A 19,170-nucleotide genomic window follows, 5' to 3' on the forward strand; every position below is an offset into this window, starting at 1 on the left:
GGGCCATTTCCAGCACAAATCCAGATTTTCTCACCCCCCCACAAACACACAGAAACTCACTCTCCTGCTGGCAATAGCTCATCCAAACTGACCACTCTCCTTACAATGTGTATGATAATCAAGGGTGGGCCATTTCCAGCATAAATCCAAGTTTAACCAGAACGTCTTGGGGGGGGGTAGGAAAAAACAAGGGGAAATAGGCTACCTTGCATAATGACTTAGCCACTCCCAGTCTCTATTTAAGCCTAAATTAATAGTATCCAATTTGCAAATGAATTCCAATTCAGCAGTTTCTCGCTGGAGTCTGGATTTGAAGTTTTTTTGTTTTAAGATAGCGACCTTCATGTCTGTAATTGCGTGACCAGAGAGATTGAAGTGTTCTCCGACTGGTTTATGAATGTTATAATTCTTGACATCTAATTTGTGTCCATTTATTCTTTTACGTAGAGACTGTCCAGTTTGACCAATGTACATGGCAGAGGGGCATTGCTGGCACATGATGGCTTATATCACATTGGTGGATGTGCAGGTGAACGAGCCTCTGATAGTGTGGCTGATGTTATTAGGCCCTGTGATGGTGTCCCCTGAATAGATATGTGGGCACAGTTGGCAATGGGCTTTATTGCAAGGATAGATTCCTGGGTTAGTGGTTCTGTTGTGTGGTATGTGGTTGTTGGTGAGTATTTGCTTCAGGTTGCGGGGCTGTCTGTAGGCAAGGACTGGCCTATCTCCCAAGATTTGTGAGAGTGTTGGGTCATCCTTCAGGATAGGCTGTAGATCCTTAATAATGCATTGGAGGGGTTTTAGTTGGGGGCTGAAGGTGACGGCTAGTGGCATTCTGTTATTTTCTTTGTTAGGCCTGTTCTCTAGTAGGTGACTTCTGGGAACTCTTCTGGCTCTATCAATCTGTTTCTTCACTTCCGCAGGTGGGTATTGTAGTTGTAAGAATGCTTGATAGAGATCTTATAGGTGTTTGCCTCTGTCTGAGGAGCAAATGTGGTTGTATCATAGAGCTTGGCTGTAGACAATGGATTGTGTGGTGTGGTCAGGGTGAAAGCTGGAGGCATGTAGGTAGGAATAGCGGTCAGTAAGTTTCCGGTATAGGGTGGTGTTTATGTGACCATTGTTTATTAGCACTGTAGTGTCCAGGAAGTGGATCTCTTGTGTGGACTGGACCAGGCTGAGGTTGATGGTGGGATGGAAATTGTTGAAATCATGGTGGAATTCCTCAACGGCTGTTTTTCCATGGGTCCAGATGATGAAGATGTCATCAATATAGCGCAAGTAGAGTAGGGGCGTTAGGGGACGAGAGCTGAGGAAGCGTTGTTCTAAATCAGCCATAAAAATGTTGGCATACTGTGGGGCCATGCGGGTACCCATAGCAGTGCCATTGATCTGAAGGTATACATTGTCCCCAAATGTAAAATAGTTACGGGTAGGGACAAAGTCACAAAGTTCAGCCACCAGGTTAGCCATGACATTATCGGGGATAGTGTTCTTGACGGCTTGTAGTCCATCTTTGTGTGGAATGTTGGTGTAGAGGGCTTCTACATCCATAGTGGCCAGGATGGTGTTATCAGGAAGATCACCGATGGACTGTAGTTTCCTCAGGAAGTCAGTGGTGTCTCGAAGGTAGCTGGGAGTGCTGGTAGCGTAGGGCCTGAGGAGGGAGTCTACATAGCCAGACAATCCTGCTGTCAGGGTGCCAATGCCTGAGACGATGGGGCGCCCAGGATTTCCAGGATTATGGATCTTAGTAGTAGATAGAATATCCCAGGTCGGGGTTCCAGGGGTGTGTCTGTGCGGATTTGATCTGGTGCTTTTTCAGGAAGTTTCTTGAGCAAATGCTGTAGTTGCTTTTGGTAACTCTCAGTGGGATCATAGGATAATGGCTTGTAGAAAGTGGTGTTGGAGAGCTGCCGAGCAGCCGCTTGTTCATATTCCGACCTATTCATGATGACAACAGCACCTCCTTTGTCAGCCTTTTTGATTATGATGTCAGAGTTGTTTCTGAGGCTGTGGATGGCATTGTGTTCTGCACAGCTGAGGTTATGGGGCAAGTGATGCTGCTTTTCCACAATTTCAGCCCGTGCACGTCGGCGGAAGCACTCTATGTAGAAGTCCAGTCTGCTGTTTAGACCTTCAGGAGGAGTCCACCTAGAATCCTTCTTTTTGTAGTGTTGGTAGGGAGGCCTCTTTGGATTAGTATGTTGTTCAGAGGTATTTTGGAAATATTCCTTGAGTCGGAGACGTCGAAAATAGGATTCTAGGTCACCTCAGAACTGTATCATGTTCGTGGGGGTGGAGGGGCAGAAGGAGAGGCCCCGAGATAGGACAGCTTCTTCTGCTGGGCTGAGAAAACCTGGATTTGTGCTGGAAATGGCCCACCTTGATTATCATACACATTGTAAAGAGAGTGGTCACTTTGGATGGGTTATTACCAGCAGGAGAGTGAGTTTGGGAGGGGGGGGGGGCGGAGATTGAGAAAACCTGGATTTGTGCAGGAAATGGCCCAACTTGTGTGATGGCTCCTCTTCCGGAGGTCAGTTCTTTCTCAAAGGCTGAGCCACAGGTTGGGTGCCTGCGAGCACAAATGCTGAATCGTCCATTCTGTCCTGGGCATCCTCCCCCATGTAATCAGTTAGGAGACATTCCTGTACTCCCACTATTCGTCCCCCAGTTTCCTCCTCTGGGCCTCACCTAGGACACCTACTCCTATGCTCTCTAGAGTGGAATCTATCCCCCAGTCAGCCATGAAGGAGTCACAGCTAACAGCCTGGACAGTTGTCTCTGTGGCAGGCTCTACACGCCCCTCCCTTCCTGGGGTGGTGTTGCCTCCTGCTGCAGTGTTAAAGGAACTCACACGCACCTCCTCAGTGATTTCTGTGATTCTATCACCCTTCTCTAGGCTCCCCTCTGGAACACATCTCCCTATGCTGCCTAGCACTGGACTTGTCCCTTGTTTAGCTGCAACACAGACATTTTTCTCCCTGAGTCAGAGCTGCCTTCAGCTGAAGGGCAAGAGCTGGTCTGAACCACCCCTACCCCGGAAGCATGCAGTTTCCCACCGCTGTAGAGGAATCAAGGAGACTCTCTCTCTTCCCTTCACCAGTTCCTGAGACTTTCCCCTTTCCCTCTGAGGTCCCAGCAGAATGCTCCTTCTTGCTGCAGGCAGACAATTTAACAGCCTGAGCTACATGGAAGAAATCATTGCCAATTAGCATATCAACAGGGGTATCGTCTACCACCCTCACTGATAATACAGCTTCCAAACCTTGGGTTTCTATGTGCACTTTAGCCAAAGGCACAAGGATTTTCTCACCTTGTTGCAGTATACTCATCCTAACTGCATGCTTCATGCCTAGTTGTGCAGAGGCTAATTTTACAAACCTAGTAGGATAAGTGACAGGTGCCTGAGGGGCTTCTGTGCTCATAATTGCAGCATTTGCATGAGCTACCTGCTGCCTGCTTCCTCTGAGCACAGAGCATTTACTTTTTAGGTGATCAGTGGAATTACAATGATAATTCTAGACTCTTCTGTTTTTACAGGAGATTAGGATTGGGGATTAGAAGAAAGGGGTAAAATGGGACCATACTTCCCACTAAGTGTAAACCCTCCATCTGTTTTCAACTTTTTGTCCTATAGACACTGTTTCACATCATCTTTACATGTTTTTAAGACGTGCTCTTGACCAACTAGATCAAACATTCCTTCAAAGTTTGTAACACCTGGGCCCCTTACCCACTTTCCCATCAAATCTTCCATTTTGTTAACATTTCACGTTATGTACCAGCACCCCACTTAAGATTCCTAAATGTCACTCTATACGTTCCAGGGGTAATCTGAAATGGTTTCAAAACCATTTCTTTGAATTTACAATAATCTAAAGCATCATCAGATGGCATTTTATTGAATATATCCACAGCTTTACCAGTTAAATTAGCAACTAAAGTGGGAATCTTCTTGTCATCAGGAACCTTATGAATCACACACAGTCTCTCAAAGGTAAGTGAAGTATTCAGCAATATCTCCTGCCTCGTTGTATGCAGGATGCAGCTGTTCCCATTTGAGGATTTTTGGACAGGTGGGAATCAGTGGAGTAGAAGGGTTCTGGTTCTGCTTTTCCAGCAAGTCCAACTGGTGATTCCGCACTCTCTCTCTTTCTCCTCAGTTTCTTCTTGTTTTAGTTCCATAGCTCTTCTGTGTTCAGCCTCATCTCTGGCAGCTTCTGCCAGCTTTAGCTGCAATATTCTCCTCTGCTCTTTTTATTTTTCTACTGCCTGCAATCTAAATAGCTCCGATTTCACAACTGTTTAGCTCTTTGCACTCATCTTGTTACTTTTCTGTCCCTACTTCCCTTTCCTGAAATAAGCAAACAGAAAACAACATACTGGTAACCTCTTTACTGATCTCCAGCCGCCACACTTAAAGTCTTCCTTAAAATTTCTACACCAGTGTATGAAGTGCAAATCTCACTCAGAGCAAGATATGCATTTTACCCTGTTCGCTGTGCCACTGTGAAGGACTTCCCCGGGGTGCAACCTGGAATTGGGGTACCACTGAGCTCTCTGGCACACCAGTCTGAGTCCCCTCTCACACTGTGATCATGTGACAAGCTGCAGACCCCTCCAGGTCCTGCATTCACACAAACATTGACAGGCAGGGACACACCCGGCTGAGTTACATGAATGCTTTCGCCAGCCATTCATGAACCAACAATAGCGAGGCTCCAGTCAATTCCCCCCAGCTCACCAGCTTAGAACCCCAGAGCTGTACCATCTTGCCCTGGTCAGAACCCTGGTTTATTAACAAGTCTGCCCCATCCTCAATGTGGAGGGGACAATGCACCAGCCCCTCTCCTTGAGGAGATTTCCGTTTTGCATTTCAAACAACACACTGTTTTAGGTAAAAAAACATAAAAGCGCTTTATTCACTACAGAAGGATAGATTTTTAGTGATTATAACAAAGTGCAGAGACCAAAGTAGATGACCTAAGAGATACAGCAAAATCACCATCTGAGTTCCCTAAACTAGACAGGGTTTGAATCAAGCAGTATCTCATCCTGATTGTACAAACAGTTGATCAGTCTTCCATACACTGGCCGGGATTTCTCCTTTCCAGCTCCCCAGTCAAAATCTTTTCCCTCTAAATCTTATCCTTTGACATGTTGCATTTGCGGGGGTGGGGGTAGGGGGGGAGTAAAGCCAAGTGATGATATCACTTCCCCTTTTTATAGCTTCTGCCAGGTGCAGGGAACTTCATTGTCCCAAACAAAGCCCCCAGCACAATTAGTGGGAAAGTACAGGCACAAGATGGAGTCTGGTGTCACATGAGCTGGTCACATTTTCTTGCATGCTTCAGTGAGTCATAGCAGAGGCCATTACCCATATTCTGGCTACAACATCTACAGAAAAGTCCATCCGGTGGGGAGAAGCTTCTCCCATGGCCCATTGTTCTCAAAGCGCTGGCTCGACTGGATGTAAACTACCTTGTGGGAGTTACCACAGGAGCAAACACATTTGAAATACAGGTACATAATCAATATTCATATGTTCAGATTTTTAATATGAGACGTGCATACAAATAGGATCATCATATTCAGCAAACCATAGTCTTTCCAGTGACACCTCATATGACACGGTTTGTACAAGATTTGTGGCAATGACATAAAAGCCATATTTGTGGCAACTATATAACAGTGGTGAATATAGGGGTGCCAGGTTGTTGTTTTGGGGGACAGCCTGGAAGCTGTTGAAACCTCTGTGCCCCCAAACCATTCAGCTGGGTTGGCCTCTCCCCCTACTCTTCTGATGACACACAGCCAGCCCCTCTGGGCCCCGTTATCACCCAGAATGACAGCAGGTGGTGGCCACACATCCAACTAAGTTACTTGAGTGCTTTACCTAAGTCACTCATGGACCAATAATGGAGGCACCAGAGAATTTCCCAGCTCCCCAGCCTTGCACCCCTACTGGACCATAAACCCAAAATTATACCATCTTGCACTACACAGAGATCTGTACAGTGTGAACTCATTAGTCTGCCCTTCCCTGAATGGGGGAAGATATTCACCAACCTTTCTTAGCAGAGCTAAGAGTCCCAAACACTTCACTCAAAACCACACTGGTTCAAATAAAACATAAATCAGGTTTATTAACTACAGAAGGGTAGATCTTACATAATTATAAGTGATAGCAAACAGACCAAAGCAGGTTACTTAGGAAATTAAACAAACTTGCAGATTAAGATTTTTAGAATGATACCTCACAGGGCATGCTTTGTACAAAACACACCATAATTACATCACCATGGTAAATATAGGGTGCTTTAGAGTGCAGAGTGTCACAGGGATGATCCAGAGAGTGACAGGGGGAGGAGAGGAGAGAGTTGCAGGCAGGGCCTTGAGGGAAGAGGCAGAGCAGGGGTGGAACCTGGGGGAAGAGGCAGGGCATAGGGGTGAGGCCTCAGTGTTCCAGTTACCAGCAATTAGAAAGGTGGCAACCCTATGAGTTGCACATAGATGGACTCCCCAGTTTGTCACGCTGACACAGCACAGTAAGGTCAGGAACGGATTTAATGTCTCTTTGACTGGCCAGTCAGTGATTCAGGGAAGAGGGCCCAGCACCATGTCACCAGCCAGCTCTGCATGGAGCACGGTCTGAGAACCAGAGCACCAGCAGAAAATTTTAGGTCCCTTTCTGAAGAAAGAGCTGGAGCAGCCTATCCCGGATCTCCTGAGTCTTCGCCCCATAGATGATGGGGTTTAGCATGGGGGGCACCAGGAGGTACATGTTGGACATGAGAACATGGAAATGCAGGGCCACATTGTGCCCAAACCGTTGCGTGAGGGCGGCAAAGAGATGTGGGATGTAAAAGGCTAAGATGACACAGAGGTGAGAGCCGCATGTCCCAAAAGTCTTGAGTCGGGCGTCCTTTGTTGGGAGGCTGAAGATGGCCCTGAGGATCTGGATATAGGACACAGCGATACAAAACACATCCAGACCGATCACCAAGAATGCCACAGAGAGGCTGTAGTAACTACTGACGCTGATGTCGGTGCAGGCCAGCTTCACCACAGCGATGTGCTCACAGTAGGTGTTTGGAATGATGTTGGTTCTGCAATATGGCCATCTCCTCGCCAGGAAGGGATGGGGCAGTATGAGCATGATGCCGCGCAGCACCATGGCCAGGGAAATTTTGGCCACCACAGGGTTTGTCAGAGTGGTGGAATGTCTCAGGGGATCGCAGATGGCCACATAGCGATCAAAAGCCATGGCCACCAGGATCCCAGACTCTATCATAAAGAAGCTGAGAAGGAAGTACATCTGGGTGAGGCATGCACTGAAATTGATCTCCCTGGAATTGAACCAGAAGATGCTCAGCATTTTGGGCAGCACTGATGTAGACAGCACCAGGTCTGTGATGGCTAGCATGCAGAGGAAATAGTACATGGGTGCATGGAGGCTCGGCTCCATCTTGACGATGAACATGATGATGAAGTTCCCCAAGATGGCTATGGCATAGATCATGCAGAAGGGGATGGAGATCCAGACATGGGCTGCCTCCAGGCCAGGAATGCCCAGCAGGATGAAGGTGGAGGGGTTGGTGAAGTCGGTTGAGTTGGAATCTGACATAGTGTAGGGATGAAGGTGTCCAACACTGAGGCAGAACAGTGTTTCCTTCATCTACTGTACATTCCCCTGACTTCCTGTATGTGCCCAGGATCTAGGGTGATGATCGCAAGACAAATACCTGGATTTAGAGACAATGTTAATATGAGACACTTCATGCACTACTGGAGGCTGTTCTCATGAATAAAGCAGGTTGGTCTCTCTTCACACACTGAAAAATGATATTTTCATTTTTCAGATAAATGAATTATGAACAACTGACCCTACTACTGCTAATTCCATATTTGATTGTGCTCCCTGTGTCAATAATTCCTACACATCCTGGTGTGGGAAACCTTAATAGGCACCAGCAGGAAACACGAGTGGATACTGGTTTTCCCTCATTGGTCCCTCGGCCTTGTTTATACTGCCAAATTTTTTTGACAAAAGGCAGCATTTGGTGACAAAGTAGTGGAGGTGTAAGTACGACAAAGCCGCTTTTGACGACGGAACTCCTCAGTTTCAGTGACATAATAAAGCCGCCTTGACGAGAGTTGCAAGGTCTTTACCCAAAATTTGTATTGCCAAAGTACTAGTGTAAACACCCTGCTTGATTTTATCACTGTAATTGCCCCATTGGTTTTCTCCCAAGCCCAATGTCTCCCACCCCTGGGAACACTCACCATGCTTGCAGTGTTTGCTGGCATATGTGCTTAGAATCATAGAACCATAGAATTGCAGGGTTGGAAGGGACCTCAGGAGGTCATCTAGTCCAACCCCCTGCTCAAAGAAGGACCAATCCCCAATTAAATCATCCCAGCCAGAGCTTTGTCAAGCCTGACCTTAAAAACGTCTAAGGAAGGAGATTCTACCACCTCCCTAGGTAACGCATTCCAGTGTTTCACCACCCTCCTAGTGAAAAAGTTTTTCCTAATATCCAACCTAAACCTCCCCCACTGCAACTTGACAAGGGTCAAGGGTCAGCGGGAAAGTGACTGGTGTGTTACCAGCATTGTATTTTAATGTAGTGTTTCAATGTTGTATGTGTACTTCACAATAATGCTTCTGTTTATGGTTACTTGTGCTTCACCAGTTATGTCCTTGAAAGGAGGCACCCTTCCACTCCACCTAAGTGACTCCAGCAGATAAGAAAGCACCCAAGATGGAGCAGGGAAAATACGTCCTGGGAGATGCTGTAGTACTCTGATGCAGACAAGATGGAAGGCAGGCACTGGAGGGACAGCGACAAACATGAAAGAAAAGAAAAAGGGGCATACACTAGGGATGCAATGGAGAGGCAGATAAAAGTTTTGGAGCGGCACACCAACATGCTGCAGTTCCTCCTGATGCTTCAGACTGAGCAGATGGGACCTTCCCCTGCAGCATATTCAGAACTCTTTTCCATGTCCTCCCCAAACTCTGCCCACTCATTTCTTTCCCTTCGATGATGGGGTTTAGCATTGGGGGCACCAGGAGGTACACGTTGGACATGAGAACATGGAAATGCAGGGCCACATTGTGCCCAAACCGTTGTGTGATGATGGCAAATAGATGTGGGACGTAAAAGGCAAAGATGACACAAAGGTGAGAGCTGCATGTCCCAAAAGTCTTGAGTCGGGCGTCCTTTGTTGGGAGGCTGAAGATGGCCCTGAGGATCTGGGTATAGGACATGGTGATAAAAAGCACATCCAGACCGATTGCCAAGAATGCCACAGAGAGGCTGTAGTAACTACTGAGGCGGATACCGGCACAGGCCAGCTTCACCACAGCGAAGTGCTCACAGTAGGAGTTTGGAATGATGTTGGCTCTGCAACATGGCCACCTACTTGCGAGGAAGGGATAGGGCAGTATGAGCATGACACCATGCACCACCACAGCCAGGCCAATTTTGGCCACCACAGGATTTGTCAGAGTGGTGCAGATGGCCACATAGCGATCAAAAGCCATGGCCACAAAGATCCCAGATTCTATCGCAGAGCAGCTGAGAATGAAGTACATCTGGGTGAGGCAGGCGCTGAAATTGATCTCCCTGGAAGTGAACCAGAAGATGCTCAGCATTTTGGGCAGGATGGCCGTAGATGGGACCAGGTCGGTGACTACCAGCATGCAGAGGAAATAGTACAAAGGCCCATGGAGGCTCGGCTCCCTCTTCACGATGAACAGGATGCTGAAATTCCCCAAGATGGCTATGGCATACATGGTGCAGAAGGAGATGGAGATTCAGAAATGGGCTGCCTCCAGGCCAGGAATGCCCAGCAGGATGAAGGTGGATGGGTTTGTAAAGTCAGTTGAATTGGAATCAGACATGGTCTAGGGGAGAAGGTGTGCAACACTGAGGCAGAATGCTGTTTCCTGCATGTACCGTACATTCCCCTGACTTCCTGTATGTACCCAGGATCTAGGGTGATGGTCGCAGGACAAATACCTGGATGGAGAGACAGTGTTAATATGAGACACTTCATGCACTACTGGAGGTGTTCTCATGGATGAAGCAGTTTGGTCGCTGCACACACACTGAAAAATGATATTTTCATTATTCAGATAAATTAATTATGAACAACTGACCCTAATAATGCCAATTCCATATTTTATGGTGCTCCTTTTGTGAATAATTCCTACACATCCTGGTGTGGGAAACCTTAATAGGCACCAGCAGGAAGCACGAGTGGATACTGGTTTTCCCTTATTGGTCCCGAGGCCTTGTCTACACTGCCAAGCTTTTTCGCCAAAAGGCAGCGTTTGGTGACGAAATAGTGGAGGTATTAACACCTCAAAGACATTATCCATGACGGAACTCCTCAGTTTCAGTGACATAATAAAGCCACCTGGACGAGAGTTGCAAGGTTTTTACTCAAACTTTTTGTCACCAAAGTGCCAGTGTAGACACCCTGCTTGATTTTATCACTGTAATTGGCCCATTGCTTTTCTCCCACGCCCGCTGTCCCCCACCCATGGGAACACTCACCATGCTTGCACTGTTCACTGGTATGTTTGCTTGTCAAGAGTTATGGGGAAAGAGACTGGTGTGTTACCAGCAGTGTACTTTAATGTAGCATTTCAATGCTGTACATATAGTTAACAATAATGCTTCTGTTTATTGTTACGTGTGCTTCACCGGATATGTTCTTGAAAGGAGGCACCCCCTCCACTCCAGCCGAGTGTCTCCACCGGATAAGAAAGCACTAAATATGGAGCAAGGAAGATATGTTCCGGGAGGTGCAGCAATACTCTGATGCAGACAAGACGGAATGCAAGCAGTGGAGGGAAAGCGAGAAGCAGGAAAGGAAAGAAAATGAAGCGTACCCTAGGGATGAAATGGAGAGACTGATAAAAGTTTTGGAGCAGCAAACCAACATGCTGCAGTCCCTCCTGATGCTCCAGACTGAGCAGATGGGTGCCTGCCCTCCCCTTCAGCACATTCAGAACTCTTTCCCATGTCTTCCCCAAACTCTGCCCACTCATTCCTTTCCGATTTCTGAGACGTCTCACTTTACTGTTCATTCCACCTCCGCAGACTCCTTTTCAAATGAAAGCTGGACTTACGCTCAGTAGTGTGTGTGTGCGTATGGTGTTGTGGGTTTTTTTGGCAATAAAAGCAAAGTTATTTGAATAATAAGTACTCTTTGTTTGTTTCCGTTGAAGTTATGATAACAGATGGCAGCAGCAAACTAGCAAGCAGTTTTGTCATTTCCTTACATTGAAACCTGGCCCAGAACAATCACAACTGCTTCCTACCCTACCAAAACTGGACTTCATTATGCATTACAATTCCATGCATAGCAATAAACATTACTTGTTCTCATTTTCAAAGTGTTGCCGTAAAGCCTCCCTGATTTGAATTGCCCCCCATTGTGCTATCTGCTAGCCTTGATATTGGACTGCTTAAAATCAGCAGCCATGTGTTCTGTTTCAGCAGTGGACCCCTGAGAAAACTTTATGCCCTTACCTATACAAGTATTATACAAGATGCAACACATGGCTAGAACCAGGAGAATATTTTCCTCATTGAGGTCTACCCTGTCAAAAAGGCATCACCGGCGCACTTTTAATCGGCCAAATGCACATTCCACCATCATTCTACTCCTACTCAGCCTACTCTTGAAATGCTCCTTACTGTTATCCAGGTTTCCCAGGTACGACTTCATGAGCCCTGGTGTTGAAGGGTATGTCAGGTCTCTTGGGAGCATTATGGGCATTTCAACATCCCCTGTGGGATCTTCTGGTCTGGAAAGAAAGTCCCCACTTTCAGCTTTCTGTAAAGGCCGGTGTTCCTAAAGATTCATGCGTCATGCACTTTTCAGGACCACCCTGCATTGATGTCAATGAAATGCCCACAGTGATCCTCGAGTACCCATAACACCATGGAGAAGTACCCCTTCCAATTAATATATTCTATCACAAGGCATCCAGTGCCAAAATTGGAATATGTGTGCTATCTATCGCCCCTCTGCAGTTGGGGAAACACATTTCTGCAAAGCCATCCGCAATGTCACGCACGTCCACAAGAGTTACGGTCTTATGCAGCAGGATGTGCTTAATGGCCCTGCACACTTGCGTTAACGCAGCCCCAACGGTCGACTTCCCAACTCCAAACCATTTTGAGACCGATCAGTAGCAGCCTGGAGTTGCCAGCTTCCACAATGCAATCGCCATGTGCTTTCCCACCGAGAGCACAGCTCTCATTTGGGTGTCCTTGCGCGGGAGGGCTAGGGTGAGTTCAGTACACAATTCCAGGAAGGTGGCTTTCCACATCCAGAAGTTCTGCAGCCACTGCGCGTCATACCAGACCTGCAGAACGATGCGATTCCACCACTCACTGCTAGTTTCCCGAGCCCAAACATGTCGTTCCACCATGCTCAGCTGTTCTGTGAATGCCAAAAGCAATCTAATGCTGCTCTTATCCGTGTCAGACATTGTGTCAGGCAACTGTGACTCCTGTTCCTTTCGCAGCTTCGAGATTGACTCCACTGCCATTCGCGATGTGCTACTGACAGCTAGGAGAGCTGTGTGGGATCCATTCCCGCAGACAGAGGGGGCAGACTGAGCAGAAAACACTGGACATTGGAAAATGACACACAGGACGTTGGAAAATGCTGGGACGGAAATAAATGCATCATGGGACATTGAGCCTGGAGCCATGATATGCTGTGATCTGCTCTGCCTTCCCACAACACCTATGTGCACAAGATGGAGAGCTGAACTGTGGGATAGCTACCCACAGTGCATTGCTCTCACTGTCATTGCAACCGCCCCATGTGTGGACGTGCTATGCCGAAAGAGAGAGGCAGTGTGAACATGCAACAACGATTTTCTTTAATGGCTTTTTCGTCATTGACCAAACTTCCAGTGAAAAAAGTCTGCCAATTTTCACATAGCCTTAATGCAATGAAACCCAGGCTACAGAGCCAAGCTGTAGGAAGCTTCTCATTCACCTAGTTACTGAAAATCTGAAAGTGGGGAAAAAAAACACCTTTGCCAAGACATGCGCCGGGGGAAACATCCCAACTAGAACCCACCTCAGGGAAAAGACTGGGGCGTCATTGATAGCAGCTCCACGGAAACACCTGCTCATTTGCGGCAGTGACCACAACAAAGACAATGTTCAGATGCCGAAGGATTGGGAGGGAGAATATCCTGCTCTGGAGATGCACTCAGTTTTGGTCACCCAGTCTCTATAAAGGATGTAGCAGATAGAAAGGGGATTTCCCAGGCAGGCTGTGAGAAAGGAGGAGGCTGCCATATGTGGAGAGACTGAAAAGTCTAGGACTGGTTAGTTTAAAGAAGAGACAAATAATGAGGCATAGAATAGAGGAGAATAAAATAAAAGAATGGAACTGATTACATTGAATGGACAAACAGAGAACAGCTCCCAGCCAGTAATAGCTATCTACAGATACCCTTCAAAAGGGCCAATTCCCCAAAGAGGAGACAAATGATCAGCAAAACTGAGTGGGAGGAAAAATTTAGACAGAAAAATGGGAATGAAAAATGGAAGTTCTTTAACAAGAATTTATGAGAGAGCTAAAAAGGGTTGATTCCACAGTCAAGAAAGTGGAGAACTTTGGTTAAAAACCCAGTTCAGTAGCAAAGTGAAGGCAGCAACGGGGGCGGGGGCGGGGCGGGAAGCAATATATAACTAATGGTAAAAAGGGAAAATAGATAGCAAGCAATACAAATTGGAAGTTATGAAAATTGATACGGGACATTACAGAGATCAGGGGGAAATCCATGCTTTGCAGGGCTAAGGATAACAAAAAGCAGGTTGTTAAGAACAAAAGAAATCCTAGAGAAGGTAAAGGCCAATTCCGTGAGGGAGAAAGGAAACTTGTTAATGTTGGAGAAAAGGGAGATGTGTTCAAGAAATGTTTTTGTTCTGCGTTTGGAAAGGAGCAGTATCAGGTACTCAGATCACACACGGTGATGAAACACTTTCCAGTCCATTAGCAGTCAAAGAGGATGTTAAACAGCATCTACAGTAGAACCTCAGAGATAGAAACACCAGAGTTATAAACTGACCGATCAACCACACATCTCAATCGGAACCAGAAGTAGGCAGTCAGGAAACAATGGAAAAGCTGATATGGGATAAGTTTAAAAAAAAGTCTAGGCGTCTAATTAATTCCAGTCAACAACATGGTTTATGGAAACAGGTCTTGTCAAATAAATCCAATTTCATCCTTTCGTGAAAGTACACGTTTGGTTGATCAAGGGAACCAAGAGATGCAACAGACTTCGACTTCTCTGAGGCATTGGATTTAGTAGGGGAAAACATTCAGTTTAAAAAATGAACACTGTACAATACCAGTAGATTTTGTGAAATGTTAAATGGACTAAAAGCTGGCTATCTGAGAGATCTGAGAAAGCAGTTGTCAATGGGCCATTGTCCGCAAATGGGGGGGTTTGTAGTGGGGTTCTGCAGGGATCAGTTCCAGGCTAGATGCTATTCAATATTTTCATCAATGATCTGGAAGCAAATAGATTATTGTTGCAAGTAAAATTTGCGGACTACCCAAAGATTGGCAGAGTGGTTACAATGAGGGCAGGCATACCGATTGATCTGGAGCATTTGTTGAGCTGGGCCCATGTAAATAAAATGTTTTAATACAGTGAAATGCAAAGTGATCCTCTCGAAACAGGGAATACCAGCCCGACCCCCAGACTAGGGCACTGTATTATGGAACGCAGGGATCCTGAAAAGGATTTAGGGTTGATTGTGGACAACCAACTCACTGCATCAAGTTCTGGGGTCCCCATTTCAAAAAGGATGTTGTAAAATTGGAGAGGGTGCAGAAAGAAAATATATTAATGATTGGAGACTGGAGAAGATGTCTGACAGAGAAAGGTTGAAAGAGCTTCATCTATTTATCTCATCAAAAAGACAATCAAGCAGAGACTTCCCTGGGGAGAAAACAGTGGGTGCTAATGGGCTCTGTAATCTAGTTTAGAAAGGCAGAGAAAGACCTAATGGCTGGAAGCTGAAACCAGATAAATTCCAATCGGAAATATGGGCCAAATGATTTGCACTGCAAAGGGAAGTAAGTGGTGGATTCTCCAACGCCCCATGTCTGCAGATCCAGACTGGATGCTTTTCTGGAAGCTCTGCGTGAGGGTTTGTCTACACTTAAAACACTACAGCAACACTGCAAAGCACCGAAGTGTAGACACTACTTACATGGATGACAGGGGTTCTCCCATCAGGGTAGGTAATTCATATCCCCGAGAGATGGTAGCTAAGTCAATGGAAGAATTCTCTCGACCTCATTCTCTCTACATCGGGGTTAGGTTGATATAGCAATAGCTCTCAGGGGTGGGGGTTCTTTTGCTGTAAAATGCAATTTTGGGTTGCATTAACAGAGGCATAGCATGCAAGTCATGGTAGGTGATAGTACCGCCCTACTCAGCACTGGTTAGGTCTCAGTTGGAGTGCTGTGTGCAATTTTGGTCCAGTCTAGAAAGGATGTAAAGAAACTGGAAAGGATCCAGAGGTGAGCGAGAAAGATGATCCAAGGGATGGAATGCAAACTGTGCAAGCAAAGGCTGAATGAACTGGGTATGTTTAGTTTGGAAAAAAGGAGATTAAGGATGGACATGATAGCAATCTTCAAATATTTGAAAGGCTGCCATAAAAAGATGAGGAAAATTTGTTTCTCTCTTGAGACAGAGGGCAGGACAAAAGGCAATGGGTTTAAAGTACAGCAGAGCAGATTGAGATTAAATCTCAGGAAAAACTCCCTCACTGTAAGAACAGCAGGACATTGGAACAGTCGCCTAGGCAGGTTGTGGAAGCTCCTTCACTGGAGGTTTTCCAAAGGAGGCTGGATAGCATGTGTCCTGGATGGTTTAAACACAACAAATCCTACATTTTTGTATTGGGTTAGACTAGCTGACCCTTGCAGGTCCCTTCTCACTTGCTGGAGGCCATCAGCCAGGGGTAGAGGAAAGAGGGACATTTTGGCCAGTGAAATTAGCGCAAACACATCCCCTGTGGCAAGGGCCCCAGAATGTTTAATGGCTGCGCAGAGTGGAAAGGACCACAGACCTATTCTCTAGCCCATCTCGCCCACATTGCAGTGGGTGTGTCGAGCAGGTGAGCTCCTCAGCAAGAGATGGGTACCTGTGCATTCCGAGCCAGGCGCGTCTTCCCTGGGAATCCCCTGCAGGCAGCTGTTTCCCACACCTCGCTCACCCCGGCATCTGCAGCAGCAACACAGGAGTCTGCACCATTTATGATCTAGCTGTGCGCAATCCCAGGGGGGTTCACTCAGCCTCTAGGGGAGAAGCAGCAGGTGAACAGAAACAGGCTGGAGACTGGAGACACTGTCGCCAATGAGATCTGGAGAAAGGTGACTGAGGGGAGATAGGTTTTAGAGTAACAGCCGTGTTAGTCTGTATTCGCAAAAAGAAAAGGAGTACTTGCGGCACCTTAGAGACTAACCAATTTATTTGAGCATAAGCTTCAGTGAGCTACAGCTCACTTCATCGGATGCATACTGTGGAAACTGCAGAAGACATTATATACACAGAGACCATGAAACAATACCTCCTTCCACCCCACTCTCCTGCTGGTAATAGCTTATCTAAAGTGATCACTCTCCTTACAATGTGTATGATAATCAAGTTGGGCCATTTCCAGCACAAATCCAGGTTTTTTCACCCCCCCCCCTTTTTTTTCCAAAAACCACACACACAAACTCACTCTCCTGCTGGTAATAGCTTATCCAAAGTGAGCACTCTCCTTACAATGTGTATGAAAAACAAGGTGGGCCATTTCCAGCACAAATCCAGATTTTCTCACCCCCCCACAAACACACAGAAACTCACTCTCCTGCTGGCAATAGCTCATCCAAACTGACCACTCTCCTTACAATGTGTATGATAATCAAGGGTGGGCCATTTCCTGCATAAATCCAAGTTTAACCAGAACGTCTTGGGGGTGGGGGGGTAGGAAAAAACAAGGGGAAATAGGCTACCTTGCATAATGACTTAGCCACTCCCAGTCTCTATTCAAACCTAAATTAATAGTATCCAATTTGCAAATGAATTCCAATTCAGCAGTTTCTCGCTGGAGTCTGGATTTGAAGTTTTTTAGTTTTAAGATAGCGACCTTCATGTCTGTAATTGCGTGACCAGAGAGATTGAAGTGTTCTCCGACTGGTTTATGAATGTTATAATTCTTGACATCTAATTTGTGTCCATTTATTCTTTTACGTAGAGACTGTCCAGTTTGACCAATGTACATGGCAGAGGGGCATTGCTGGCACATGATGGCATATATCACATTGGTGGATGTGCAGGTGAACGAGCCTCTGATAGTGTGGCTGATGTTATTAGGCCCTGTGATGGTGTCCCCTGAATAGATATGTGGGCACAGTTGGCAATGGGCTTTATTGCAAGGATAGATTCCTGGGTTAGTGGTTCTGTTGTGTGGTATGTGGTTGTTGGTGAGTATTTGCTTCAGGTTGCGGGGCTGTCTGTAGGCAAGGAGTGGCCTATCTCCCAAGATTTGTGAGAGTGTTGGGTCATTGTAGCCAGCCAGCCAGCCCCCTCCCCTCAGACCAGCATTGCTGGAAACACAGGAGGAAGCAGGAACAGGGCACTTAACATATATTCCAGCACAGCCTTTGAAGCTGTGAAAGCACAGGTGTGCTGCTACAATGTGCCTCTGGGAACAGATACAACGATTAAGCTCACAGCAGGCAGAGGCCCTGTGACAGACATGGCTCTTAGCCCCTACTAAATAGCGTGATGCACACACACCAACATCCTAGGTGGGAAAATATTTACCCTGATAAAAGAAATGTCCAGTAGTCGAAACTTATTGTTTCTCTCCTTTGCAAGTGTAAACTACTCTTGTGAAAGCTGGCGTCACCCCGACAGACCAGCCTCAATTTGGCATAAGAAAGGAGAAAGAGAATAAAGGAGTACAGAGGTATAAGTAGGGGACCTACAGCACCATGATTTTTGAGTGCTTTTCACTATCTATCTGCTGGTCAGATAAGTGACAGCCTCCCAAGGCTTCTGCAGCTAAGAGGGTCCCTACGCCTTGTCCCTTATTCGTCTTTCCGCGGAATTGAGTGACCGATCCTGGCTTGGCACCGCTGGAATCGAGAGATGCAAGGAGGGTAAGAAGCACCCACACCTGATCTCCTATCTTTAGTGTACACATATTTTGAAATAGAGCTCTATACTTTGTTTTCTTTCTTTGGGATTGTGGCTTCAGTTTTGTAACTTGTTTGTGTGTGTAACATCTCTACATTTAAATAAGTAGGCACTAGCAATTTTGTAACCACATGATTAGAATCTAGCTTAATAAATTTTGGTAACCATTTATGCATAAGCCTGACTTGTTTTCTCTGGTTTACTGTAAAGCAGCCAACACAATTAAAGAACCTCAGCCGTTTTGGCTCTAAAGCCTGGCCATTAGGTGAGAGTACTAAGAGCCTAGCGTTGAGTTGTGCTGCCTCCACGGGGCAAACTCTTGGGGCACCTGTCAGTCAATCCTGGCTGCCCGCTGCGAAGGAGCTCTGAGCTCTAGCAGTTAAAGTCACGGGTGTGGAGAGGCTCTTAGTGCTGCCATTGGGGCACCTGTCAGTCAGTATTGACTGCCCGCTGCGAAGGAGCTCTGAGCTCTAGCAGTTAAAGTCACGGGTGGTTAGGACCTTGGGGCATCCGTCAGCCTAGCCTGGGCTGCCCGCCGCGAAGGGACAGTGCGTCCTAGCGGTTAAAGTCACGGATGGTATAAACGGGCATAGCTGGCACCTCACCAAACATCCTTGGCCGTCGGCTAACAGAAATTGGCGTCACGAACAGGATTGTGATATAGGCTGCACTACAGTAACACAATGAAACTAGTCATGATAAACACCACAGAATTCCCTGAGCTAGAGAAAAGTTTGACCCAAGAGGGATGGGGAAATCCTCTGTGGAGCAAAGAACTGCTGGAGAAATATTGGGGAAAACCAGCAGAGATCTGGCAGCATTTCTGTAACTGGAGAACTGCCTGCAAGATGAAGAAAGGGAAAGGAAAAGGTGCTTGTATATGGCTGCTTACTAACGTT

The 19,170-nt window shown here is 46.5% G+C and overlaps 1 protein-coding gene across 1 annotated transcript; it reads right to left on the reverse strand.

The window, feature by feature from the left end:
* Nucleotides 1–6,688: 6,688 nt before the first annotated feature.
* Nucleotides 6,689–7,687, reverse strand: LOC311514410 (olfactory receptor 52H1-like; the record flags this gene model as incomplete). Its single annotated transcript, XM_084616969.1, has 1 exon — nucleotides 6,689–7,687. The coding sequence occupies one exon, from the start codon at nucleotides 7,685–7,687 to the stop codon at nucleotides 6,689–6,691; it is 999 nt and encodes a 332-aa protein (XP_084473095.1).
* Between the last annotated feature and the right edge of the window lie 11,483 nt (nucleotides 7,688–19,170).

This window comes from Lepidochelys olivacea (assembly GCF_965140295.1).
Source record: "Lepidochelys olivacea isolate rLepOli2 genome assembly, chromosome: 1".
NCBI lineage: Eukaryota > Metazoa > Chordata > Testudines > Cheloniidae > Lepidochelys > Lepidochelys olivacea.